General features: G+C 37.0%; 1 protein-coding gene across 2 annotated transcripts; it reads right to left on the bottom strand.

The window, feature by feature from the left end:
* Positions 1-371: 371 nt before the first annotated feature.
* On the bottom strand, positions 372-12,826 carry LOC140764835 (aminopeptidase M1-A-like). Of its 2 annotated transcripts, none has more exons than XM_073103632.1 (19): positions 12,569-12,826; positions 12,351-12,493; positions 12,167-12,269; positions 11,150-11,336; positions 10,943-11,036; positions 10,048-10,201; positions 9,713-9,817; positions 9,507-9,623; positions 8,485-8,598; positions 7,376-7,558; positions 6,356-6,674; positions 6,157-6,278; positions 5,972-6,069; positions 5,129-5,306; positions 4,934-5,048; positions 4,783-4,850; positions 4,622-4,699; positions 869-943; positions 372-786 (listed from the first exon to the last, which is right to left on the bottom strand). In XM_073103632.1, exons 1-19 carry the CDS (start codon positions 12,803-12,805, stop codon positions 604-606), a joined length of 2,673 nt encoding a protein of 890 aa, XP_072959733.1. In that variant the 5' UTR covers positions 12,806-12,826; the 3' UTR covers positions 372-603. The 2 variants fall into 2 exon arrangements, with proteins under 2 accessions (XP_072959733.1, XP_072959731.1); XM_073103630.1 differs by having other exon boundaries at positions 12,351-12,496; positions 12,572-12,826.
* Positions 12,827-12,868: the final 42 nt, after the last annotated feature.

Below are 12,868 nucleotides of genomic sequence, written 5' to 3'. Positions count from 1 at the left end.
CCAAGGACCCGTGTCCTATTGATGTTATAATTTTTTGCAAACTAAGATCAATAATAAATAATGACGGAACGATGCTCACCTCAGTATATTTTTTCTTTCTTCAAAATATGTTCCTTGAGTTAACTACCTCAGACAGAAATATCTATTTTCACCCCCAACAAGAATTAAGAGAAGGGAGAATTTAATTGTATCCTACTAAATACCGTGGGAATTCAAATCTGAAAATCCTTAATACAGTCATTTGCTTATTTCACAAAAATTATTATAGAGGTATTCATTTCCCTGTTGTAGTCTACTAGAAGTTGCAGACAAAATTATGACATACGAATAAAAAATAAATCAAATTTTCATAGATTGGCACCTTATCTTACTTTAGCTCAAGCAAAATAACAGTATCATTTCATTACTAGTAAACCAAGAGGAAGCAGTATATGATAGAACTTTTACACTGCAAATTCTAGATTGCAGATAATTACTTCTAATTTATTCTTCACAACATTCAGAAAACTACTGCCCCGGGGAAAAGAAACACCTCTAGGCAGAGTAGATTTGAGTATGATAAAACAGACGCCTGCACATCTTTGATTGATGCACAAAGATGATCTAGAATTTTTTGGCTATCTCCTTCACTACATCGCCTAGACACTTCTCATTCCTAATACTTTGGACCCACTTCGCGTTAATTCTAACTCGCTCAATGCTCTGTTTCACTGTCCTAGAAATATTAGGCTTGGCCCGGCTAACAAAGAACTCTTCTATTTCATCAGCTTTTTCATCTGACGAGAACTGCAAGGAAATAAGATGATCAGTTAAATATGCTTATCATGATCAGTTACTGTAAACATAAAGATGGCGTCCTGTTACTTACTGGGGACACAGTAGAACTAATGAAACGAGTGATCAGAAACCCGCCCCAAGTTTTTGTGATGTTGTCCCAGTTTTCCTGCACAACCAAGGGAAACAATAAATACAGAACAATCAAGAGTTCAACATAATGAAATGGATAAGATCATCATATTGAGGTCTTACAACAAAAACGAATTGTGCATGAACATAGTGATGCAAATTCCTTCAACAAATAAATTGTAAGTGAGTGCAAGCACATTCTTCTTGCTACAACTTTTCATATTTCCAGTAGTTCTTTTGACAAAAAGAGAGTTATTTGTAAAGTAGCAAATTAAGTTGTATTTGCAGGTAAATATCGTCATATTAGTGTACTACTATTTACAGGTATACATTTGTTCTTCCATACCACATTAAGTAAGCAACATATAACAATTCCAGATAATAAAGCCAATTGCAATATAAGGTAGTGCTGCTCAGTAAATATATCATGTAGCACTGCATCTTGAGCAATTTGTTAGGTTTTTTAATTATTGATAATTATGTACAAAATATTCTAAGTGTATTTTTACATGTGTATGAGTTTTATACAAGTCTAGAATATCTCTGGTTTGAAAAATTGCAAGATTATTGAAAATTGAAAAACCCCCTAGACACACGTATATATCTAACCTCTAGGCAATGATATCGCTCGTTCGCTTAAATAAAAGTCGGAAAAATATTAAAAACGAAAGTAGAGATGAACACCAAGATTTTAACGTGGAAAACTCAAACGGGAAAAAAACCACGGATCCAAACTCGGATCAAAACCAATCACTAGAATATTAGCAGTTACAAGACTGACTCACAAAACAACCCGTCGATCCAAACGACTTTGTTCCTCTCAGTCTTGCTCGCTAGAACCCACGATTCACTGCTTCTCGTGATTGAAGTCCAATCTCAGTAGCCCTCGAGATTGATCTTTCGTCTAGATAGCCCTTTAGACGAAAGATTAAGATTTATAGATGAGAAGGACCTTGTTAGTTGAAGAACCGATGTAGCCTCAAGAAGTCTCTTTTAATAATCTTCTTCAACCACCCTTTAGTTAGGGCATCGCAATACTTATATATGATCTCCAAGATAGAGCCAAATCAAAGTCTTATCCGTACTCACGAAAATCCAATAAATTGCAAACTTCATAAGTGCGTTCGAACGCGGCCTGGGTGCGTTCGAACGGCCTGACTTGATCTCAGGTGGGTTCGAACGGGCCCAAGTGCGTTCGAACGCGACAGCTTGAATTCTTCAGGTTGCGTTCGAACGCATTTGTGAACACTGCTCTCGGTCTGTGTGAACGCAGTACCCGCGTTTGTGAACGCACCGCATTCAAACGCGGTGTGAACTCAACAGCTTTTCTCCAATAATCTTGCAATTCTTTAAACCAGAGATATTCTAGTCTTGTATAAAGCTCATATACATGTAAAAATACACTTAGAATATTTTGTATACAATTGCCAACAATTAAAAAACCTAACAATCTCCCCCTTTGACAATTTGTGACAAAACATCTAGTTTACAAGATATTACAAAGAATTCAAAATGAGCATTCAACAAGTCTAGTACTTTTAGCACATCAATTCCTAAAAATAAAAATATACCAAACCAAGATCAAGTGAAAATAACTTGAAATGAATAACAATCCAAACACAAGTTATCAAGGGAGCATAAGTTCAAAAATACTTAAGCAGACAAAGTTCACAGTTACTTCAATCAAAGTTATAAACAAAGATATAAAGACTCTAATAAACTCCCCATACACCAATAAACTCCTAAACTTTAAACTCGCACCACACACTACACACTAGACACTACTCTCGCCCTTTTTGGCACAAATGCCAAAGACTAGGAACTCGGAGGGAACTGATGAAGAAGAATCGTCAACACATAGTCAAGTACGGTCCCCTGACGAGCTTGCTCAGCTCGTAAATCATTCACGACCGAATGGAGATCTTGCACTTGAGTGCTAAGCTGATCGAAACGGTCAGAGTACTGTGGTAACTCCCCCTCAGTGTGAGATGTGTCATCGTCAGAACTGTCATCAGAACTGTCGAGGTGCGATGAACGACCAGCGGCGAAAGAGGACGTCTTGAGAGGAGACGACTGATCGTGAGCTTGATCCCGCTTAAGAGTTATCCGATCCAACGGTTTTTGCGAAGTAAGTGAAGGTTCCGAGGCATCCACACGCACCCCGCTCTAAGTGCACAAATTTGTAATAAATATGCCAAACGGTAACCCCTCACGAGGTGCTTCTTTTTTAGCAGCTGTGAGAATGGAATCATGGATCACCGCAGCCAAATCAACAGAAACTCCCGATAACGTTGTATGACGAAGAAAGGCACGATCCAGACTAATCCTGGAATGTCGAGTCTTGGGGGTGACGTTGTACAGACAAAACAGGTGTAGCATGCGAGTCACTGATGTCAGCTTCGCATGTGGCATCATGTTTCCCTTCCAACGTTCCCCTTTTATCAGCATAGTGCCAGCATATTCATTGACATAAGGAAGTGGAGCAGACGATGGATACTAGAACTCACTATCAGGAAGTTGGAGTTCAGCACGAATAACATCGGAGTCCAAGTATATCGAAACCCCACGGACAGTAGAACAGATACAACGTTCTAAAACCGTGGCATTACTGAAAAATTCCCTAACAACTTCCACATATGTAGTCCCGCTCATCCGACAGAAGGATAACCATCCTCGCTCAGTAAAGATCTGTTCGATCCCCAATTCAGAAAAATCAGAAATAACCACGGGCCGTTCACAGATAACAGGTCGAGTGCCAAAATTATGTTTGTATTGCCATGCAGCCGTTGATGTAGAAAACTTTGAAGCCGAAAATGGTGCGAAGGCGGCCTAGGTTTCTTGGTCACTGTAGCTTGTTTAGGCATTCTCGCAAAAATGAATCGTTCGTCTCATCTACAACTAATAAGGTCCTTCTCATCTACAAATCTAAATCGTTCGTCTTAAGGGCTATCTAGACGAAAGATCAATCTCGAGGGCTACTGAGGTTGGATTCAATCACGAGAAGTAGTGAATCGTGGGTTCTAACGAGCAAGACTGAGATGAACAAAGTCATTTGGATCGACAGGTTGTTTTGTGAATCAGTCTTGTAACTGCTAATATTTTAGTGATTGGTTTTAATCCGAGTTTGGATCCGTGGTTTTTTTTCCGTTTGGGTTTTTCCACGTTAAAATCTTGGTGTTCATCTCTATTTTCGTTTTTAATATTTCTTCCAACTTTTACTTAAGCGAACGAACGATATCATTGCTTAGAGATTAGATAGATACGTGTGTCTAGGGGTTTTTTCACAATTGTGTTAGGGTAGGAACCAAGCTATACTCTACCAAAGCATATATGAAACCATTCCTACACTACCAAAACCAAATTTAACATCCAACCAAAACATCTCACATTAAAGAGGTTGTTGCATTAGAGCCAGTAATATTGTCCTGCGCCAAATGGTTGCAGTTTCAACCATGCCAATGGTACTTCAAATTCAGGCTGCGGTGCGTCGTAAGTTTGTCACATAAAGCTATATAACTTAAACCTACATTCCTCAATGTGAATTAATAAGATATATCAGTTAGGTCATTCTAAGTCAAATACTAAGAAGATTCAGCTTGACAGGTCAAAGCTCCTTCCCTATATATATGCCTTGCATTTGCCATCATGGGAATCTAAGCAGACAATGAACTATTGTAGAAAACTTCTCTCAACTAATATTGGGGGAAGTTACTACCTTCACCCATGTCCATGCAATCTCACGTCCTTCCCTGCTGATTCCCCCTAGCCCATAGACAGCATCCTGATTCCGAACCTAAAAGGATTTAAAAATAGTTAAGTTGCTTTCACTTAGATGAATGAAGGTGATTTAAAAGAGAAAATCATTGTGCTGAATACCTCAGAAGAAAGCAGAAAGTTCAGGGCATCAAGAACAATGCTTGGATCAGGGCAAGATGCCAAAGTACCTACCGAGAAAGAGAAAAGAGACCTTTACACCAATGCAAAATAAAAATCATTTAAAATAGCTGACAGAGGAGCTTCAACATACTTAAAACACGAACTTTTTCCTGGCTCAGATCAGTTTCTCTATAAATCCTCAGAAGAGATTCATATCCAACCTTGTTAGAACTGTTTACTGTCTGCATTAGAGCAACATATGCAGCCTGCAAAAGAAAAGATTGTGAAAAATTCACTTTTAATATCCGTATGGGTCACATCAGAACTAGCAATTAAACCAAATAACCTTGCGAGTATCTGGAGGAAGGAGCAATGTATTTCTGTCTTCCAAGAAGGCATTAAAACGCCTGACTGCTTCATTTAGGGTGATTTCCTGTCCATATTCAGAAAGTGCTGTCAAGAGCTCCCCTCTTAACATTGCATCCAAGTGGCTTTCTTTGTCCTTAGGGTCCCAACCTAACTTCCTGCAAGAAAGAGAAGTCCAGTTAACTTGTCAAGGAAGAAAAAGCAAAAAGATCACAAATAATGAAAAGTATCAATAATCCACTCTTTTGTATTTGCAACACAAACATGATGGAGAATTTGAAATCCAAAAGAAATGTGAATTTTACAGAAGTATCTTCCCCATCATTTGTCCTAAGTAAAAGGATCAAAGAATTATATTATTTATAAAGCAACTAATCCAATAATTTTAAACATGTTGTATCATCTGCCTATTGTTTCTTATACTATAGTAAATATGCTATTCAAGCAGTCAACAAATAAAGTGTTATCCTAAAACTGTCCTTAAGCAATTCAGCAGAATTTAATTTCATGAAATCTTTTTCCATATCATTCCCATTAGGTGCTTCAATGCCAATAACAAGGTTACCAGTTTTGGTCCAATTCCTTGTATGATTAACCATGAGAAACACCAATGGTACTCATGGTTTACGATCATTGATGACAATGTTAAGTTAACTCTATATACCATCTTAAGGCACCACGTGACTGTTAGAATAATGCTTATTTCCCATATTAATCTAAATTTTCGCTGGAAAACTGAAATGTTTTGACAAAATGTGCCACATTTCTGTACTTACATTTAGTATTTAAAGGATCTAAAGTTCTATGGTTCGAACGAGCTTACTCTGCAGGACGTCTAAGAAGGCTTATAAAAAAACTTTTGATGTCATCTAACAATTCTGGAGCAGCGTCAGCTACCATAGTGACAACCTTGTGACTTATCTGTCAAGGCAAAAATAAGTAAAGCTTAGGACACAAATCGCACAATCATTTCCACTCGATATATGCAAACAGGAGAAAGAGACACACCGTGATGATCTGTGAAAGCACAGTGTATTCAGACTCTTCCGTGTAACAAGCCATCAAGGTCAATAATGACGATAATGTCTGCTTGCAAGCCATACATAACGCAAACGAGTCATCCAGAATGCCTATATAAGAATTATGTCAAGATGATTTTTAGGATGTGTAATAGAAACATTACAAAGATACTCTGAACATAGTTTACCAAATCTATCTGCTGCTGAAAGTTGGTTGGCCTCTATTGCGTATCTTAGCCCAGCTGCAAGTTCATCATCATAATTCACCCTGTAAAAACCAGCTTGGTGGACATTAAGTTTCATCCAGAAATTTTCTGCTTTCCTTTGGTTTTCTTTATCCCACAAGCCAGTGTCTACATCAATGGAATCCAAAAGCTTGGCTAACTCCAACTTCTCACATTTTGTTTCCAGTAAGAACTTTTTCTGAGCTGTATATGAACCACAACATATTGTTATAGGAACAATCCATTGTCCAACTCCTGATGATCCACTGGATAAAAACTGAGTCTGCAAAGAAGGATAAAGGAGTTAAATCAGAATGCCTTGTAATTGACAATATGTTCTAAATTCTAAAAGGTTAATGCAAGAGTTAAGAGTATGAACCTCTAAAAGGTTAATGCAAGAGTTAAGAGTATGAACTTGATGGTATGAGTTATGACTATTTATGGTTGTATCTTGACAGTCTTTTTGTCAAAGACTGCCTCCACTGCATGCCAATCTGTCATCTCAGTGGTGCAGCACTGCATGGAGGTGATCCTCTTTTGAAGGTGATACAAAGAGAGATTTTACCCAATTTATCCATATAATAACTTGAAGCAGTGGATGCATATCGGCACATTTGAAAAGTTCAGTATGATGCTATTGTTATATTTACTTGTTTACTTTAGAGAGGCGGCAATTATCCACAGGTTAATAAAAGGGACACTTATTTCTTTCTGAACTACAAATACCACATTGGAGGTAATCCTATTTAGCTGCTTCTTGCTCACCTTTCTTCCTCTTAATGCCCCAACTAAAAATTGTGACTGCCTACTCACTTCTTGAGCTACTTATTCTGGAGCGGTTTCCTCTCTGTCTCAATATTCAACCATCTCTATATGTCTCTCTTATGTTTATAATAATATATCAATTATGATTTAGAAAGGGAAAAATGAATAAGAAAAGGATAGAGAATGAGAGAGGATCAAGGGAGCTTTTCATCAAAATACCTGTTCAAATTCCAATTCCCCATCTTTGACTTTCACAGAGACAACAGGATAACCTTTCTGTTTTGTCCATGAATTCATCAACACTTTCACTGGTTCACCAGACTCCTCTTCAAGAACAGCCCATAGGTCTTCAGTCTTTGCATTTGAATAGGCAAACCTTTTAATGTACAAAGCCAATGCTTTCTAAGGAATAAAAAGAGACATAATGATCAACAGAACTTCAAATTATACAGCCAAACATCAAACTGGAGTGCAAGGAGTAGCTAAGGAAACAAAGCGAAACAAATATGCATAAAGCTACCATTATGAAACTGCAGTAATCAAAGCAAGATCACCAAGCAAGTCTACAGAAGGTTATCCAAAAAAATTGATCACAATGTATCAAGTGCCTCAGAATATCTAGAAATAATTAGGTACCATCATGTGATAGAGCAATATACTGGGGTCTGCCTGTACCACTTTACAAATAAATGAGATTTCCAAGAATGATCTTGTCTCCATCGCTGTATTCTGCATGAAATTATAAGGCCTAGGAGAAAAAAGTAGTTTTTGGAGATGCAAGTAAAACTATCTTCACTAAATGCTAACGCACTGTTTAGTTAAAAGATTGCAGAGCATTATAATTTTACCGTTTGATAACAGATTTTTTCAGCAAACCTTAAAACTAATATGCAGAATATTAGCATTATTTATGTGGGTTTTATATATTTTGGTGGTAATCAATCTAGAATGGAAGCAAAAGCCTCATCACCATGCTATTGTTACAACGAATAGGGGAAATATGAACCTAACACACTAGATATTAGATGGATTAAAGAAAATTGAACTTCTTTTTGAAATATGTAGTGGAAAAAACCCTAACACTTCACAAATACTTGGGGAAGAAAAGAGCATAGGAATGAGAGCAAAGAAGAAGAACAAACACTGGAATGCACTAAACAGAGTACAGTTAGAACTTAGAAGGTTTGTTGTGAACAAAGTTAACGAAGGTGTACTTCGAGGAAAATAAAATAATTGCAGTTATAACATGAGACTTTTTTCTTCATGAAAAGATTTACAAGTACCAATTACTAAGATTATTTGGTAAATTGCCACTAGAGCTACTAAACCTGAAAGCATTCAGCGCCAAGGTAATTTTGCAACATCCGAATAACAGAGGCCCCTTTTTTGTAGCTTATTGCATCAAATATTTCATCAATTTCACTGGCATGATTTATATCAACCTGACAAAAGAAAGGTAAATCATTAATTTGTGTGTTTAATAATACAATCATCTGTCAAAATAATAAGTTGCTCGTGTTACAATTGGTATGAGGACAATAATAATTGTGTAAGTTGATTGTTGAAATTACCATGATACAATACACTATAAGAATTCCTACAATGTCCACAACTTCACATGGCTCATAGACTCATAGTTGCCCTTGCTGTCATAGTGAATTTAACAGTTCATCATTAGAGTTCACACTACATTGCTTTCAATGGTAATAGTGTAGCATAATTTGGTAAATTTTGTGAATTGTGGGATTCAAGATGATCTGGGAAAAGATAAGCCCAAGGTGGAGATGGAATACTAATAGTATTTTTGCAGTGAAATCCCTTTATAGGTTTCTTAACAATAGGGGTTAGCTTTCTAAATTGTTTTCGGGTTTATGGAAGATTAAAGCTCCTTTAAAAATTAGAGCTTTTCTTTGGTTGGCATGTAATAATAGCATTCTAACCCAAGATGATCTAACCAGAAGATAACATCACATAAAAGGGCTGTATTTTTGTGGTAGGAAGGAGTCAGTTAAACATCTCTTTATGAAGGGTGAGTATCTGCTGCATATTTGGCAGTGGGCTATGAAGATTTTTAATGTAAAACTTAAACCTCTTTTAATCAATATTAATCACAAGTTAACATAAGCCCCACTATAACCATTCACATTTCAAATCTCTGCATAAGCTATATCAGGTAAAGCAAGTAGATTGCATATAAAACCATCAATCTCTTGTAGTGTACCATGTAGTTGGGGCTTTGACTCTAAAAAGAATGCAAAATTATGTCATATCACAACTGATTCTCCAGGATAATATACAAAAAGATTCCCGAGTTGCTTCAACTGGTATAACTGATAATATCAAGAAGTACCTCAATAGCATGTGATTCTGCTAGAGCATCCAACCTTAGCCCCATGGTACTTTCATCAAGAAATTGCGTCCAAATATTCCATTCAGGAAATATGGAATCTGCTGCTAAATAGCTTACCTGTGATTAATAAAGCAAATATAGACATCATATTCCAATTAGATTACTACAGTGTCTCAGTGCACAGAAGATATTTGTCATCTCTTTACCCAAGTAGCAAACCCTTCATTAAGCCACAAGTGTGTCCACCACTCCATTGTCACAAGATTTCCAAACCACTGATGTGCCAGTTCATGTGCTACAACTGTTGCCACCTGAATATAACAGAAGAAAACTAGCATCAAAGTATACTCACCATATACTGATCATAAGCTTCTCGAGGAGCTAGATTTTTCTACATTACTTCTCAATTTATAGTAAGTAACATATTCACAGCAAATAGTTGTTCATGACTTCATTCATTTGTGATAGATTGAATAAAATTTAACATGCACTATAATCAGACAGAAAGTAATTAATATACGACCAAGGGCATAAAGATTACCCGCTGTCTATTAGAGGCCGCTGAGTGACGATCATCAAAAAGCAATGCATTTTCTCTGTACGTAACCAAACCATAATTCTCCATAGCTCCAGCAGCAAAATCAGGAATAGCAACCATGTCCAATTTTGGAAGTGGGTATGGTACAGCAAAGTACCTGATGATAATATATATGTAGTTACATGTGATCTCCAAGGTTCCCTACTATAATTTACTAGCACAAAAAAAAAAAAGGTGATCCAGTAGGCGAAAGAGAATCCATCATTCAAACCTATTAATGCAAGTAGGCCAAGGTGAATTAGTCTTAACATATCGATTCAATGCATCTTCTTACGTATCATAATTTTGAATCCATGGCAAATTAGCAAACCCGTGCCGTAGTAAGTTGTGTTAAATGACGTTACATATTTATTGAACCATTAAAGTTTTTGGCTTTACTTTATAACTAATGAACAAATAAAATCTCTACATAAATTGTGACGCACTCAATTACTTCATTAATGTAGGAACATATGTGTAATTTCCAAGGTTTCAAGGGGTTACATATGCAAAGTTCAGATAATTAACTGTGACCACATTCAAATAGTTAGAGCAGAATATACACAATTTTGAATTTCTGAAGGGTAACTACCAAGAAGGCAAGAAGCACTTTCACATGGAGATATTTCTGGCACAAAAAGGGAAAAACAGCTCACTTGCATAAGTTCCAGATTGGGGTATCTTTAATTTCATCAGGTCAATTTTTGGATCAGAAAAAACATAATCCATATTCAGTATATGGTAAATTTACTGCATAATTTTTTACCAGGGCCTGATTAAAATGATTGTATGAAAACACTGGCCAAGTTGAAAGAAAATGTGATAAGATGATTAACAAAAATCAGTTTAAAAATATTACTTCCTGTACAAATCCAACGTCTTTACTGCCACATCTAAGGCGAATTTTCCTTGGTTGCTTTTACCAACTTGACAGTACACGCGAATATTAGTCCCTGAGAGAGAACATAATTTTGTAGTGACCAAGGCATCCACTTTCAAAAGATAAGGGGAAAAACAGAAAAAAAAAATGCAAACTAGGATAATGTTTCACCATTGCTGGCCATACCATCAGATGTCAAGGCTTCTATATAGTCAAACAAGCCAACAACAACAGCTACCAAATAAGTTGACATAATTGGTGATTCTTGAAAGGATAGAATTTTTATGGGGCCATCAAGCTTTTCCTCAATGACTGGCATATTTGACAGAGCAACCAGCTCAGAGGGCACTTCCAGTGTTATTTTGAATGTAGCCTTGCAAAGATGAAAGGAAAAAAAACAATAGAAAAGACACCTGTAATGTTCGCACGAATATAGGTATAGTAAACTTCATGGCATGTGCTTGAGAAGTAACCTACATATACAATGCTAGCATATAAACAGTTGGTTTTAGCTTCAAGTTTTCACAAATGTACTAGGAAATCTTGAAGAGAAAATAGTGAATGTTGGCGTCCTAGGATGGCGATCAATGATAGACATTCTTTATTTTCATCACTTCTCACAATGAAATATCATGCAAAACAAAAGGCTTCCATTGCAACAAAGAGGAAGCATATCGACAAATTTTAAGGATAAAAAAGAAAGAGACATTTTCCGAGGCCTCAGATGAGCCACAATCATACGCAGCATAGAGATTCCCAATTAGAAACTTTGATGGTGCTCTATGTACAACTAAGCTAGGGTTATTTCATACTTCCCATGCAACAAGATGACAAACATTAAAGCATGAAGGAAATGTAAGAACTCGAAGTTGACAGTGTTAGTTATGAGGCATAGGTAATAACAATAGATAGTTATACAAAAAAATAATGTACTTTTAAGTTTGACGTAAAGCAAAAAGGTAATACTCTAGCTTCCAATTGTTCTCTCAACCACTTCTAGGTCCCCTTGCTTAAAACTTCCTAGCACCTCATGTCACGCTAATATCAATTTGTGAATGCTTCTAGACTTACCAAGTAAATAGACTTGCCGAGATTTTTTCTTTCTTTTTGCAGGGACTTAAAACACTAATAACGACAGAGAAATCCAAAGACTAAGAATTTACAGATGGAAATCCAAGTTAAACAAATAAATCGGTGTAAAACCTTAAAAGCAGGCTCATCCCAGCAGGGGAAACAGCGCCTCGCATCTGCAGGCTCAAACTGAGTAACCGCCATGTTCTTCTTCGCCCCATTGTGTTCATAAATACTGCAACAAAGAGATGAAAGTAAAAATTCTATCACCCCTAAAATGATATCTAATTTCGACAAAGAACAGAAATGTATTCACCTTCTGTAAAACCCTTTCATCTTATCATTCAACGTTCCTTCAAACCCAATACCCAAAACCCCCTCGCGTACAGGAAGAACCCTATCAAATCTAAGTATCCAGATTTCATCAGCTTCCACAGTAATAATCTCCAAAGGCCGCAACTCCTGACACAAACGGCACAAACCACCATTAGTAAAAGCCAGTATCAAAAATTTTAATCTATTCGAATCAAAGACCACCTCAGATGTGCTCCCACTCTTGAACCAGACGGATCCATCTCCCACGACCAACTCGGCGGCGTTAAGGACCAGGAATTTGGTAGGGGAAACGATGTCGACGGTGATCTGAACAGATCCAGTAAACTTGCAGGATGAGAGGTCGGGCTTCAGATAGAGATCGTATCGCTTCGGAACGGCGAATTTGGCAAGCCTCGGCTTGGACTTGAAGTGTTCGATGCTCTGTTCCTCAGCCATTTCGCCGTAGAGAATTCTTCCTTTTGGGTGGTGAATCTGGTTCCGTTGTTATATAGAATGTAC

Source organism: Typha angustifolia, chromosome 8, assembly GCF_048772165.1.
Source record: "Typha angustifolia cultivar Huaian chromosome 8, ASM4877216v1, whole genome shotgun sequence".
Taxonomy (NCBI): Eukaryota; Viridiplantae; Streptophyta; class Magnoliopsida; order Poales; family Typhaceae; genus Typha; species Typha angustifolia.
The sequence above is the reverse complement of the archived record's forward strand: the minus strand, read 5'-3'. Positions and strand labels throughout refer to the sequence as shown.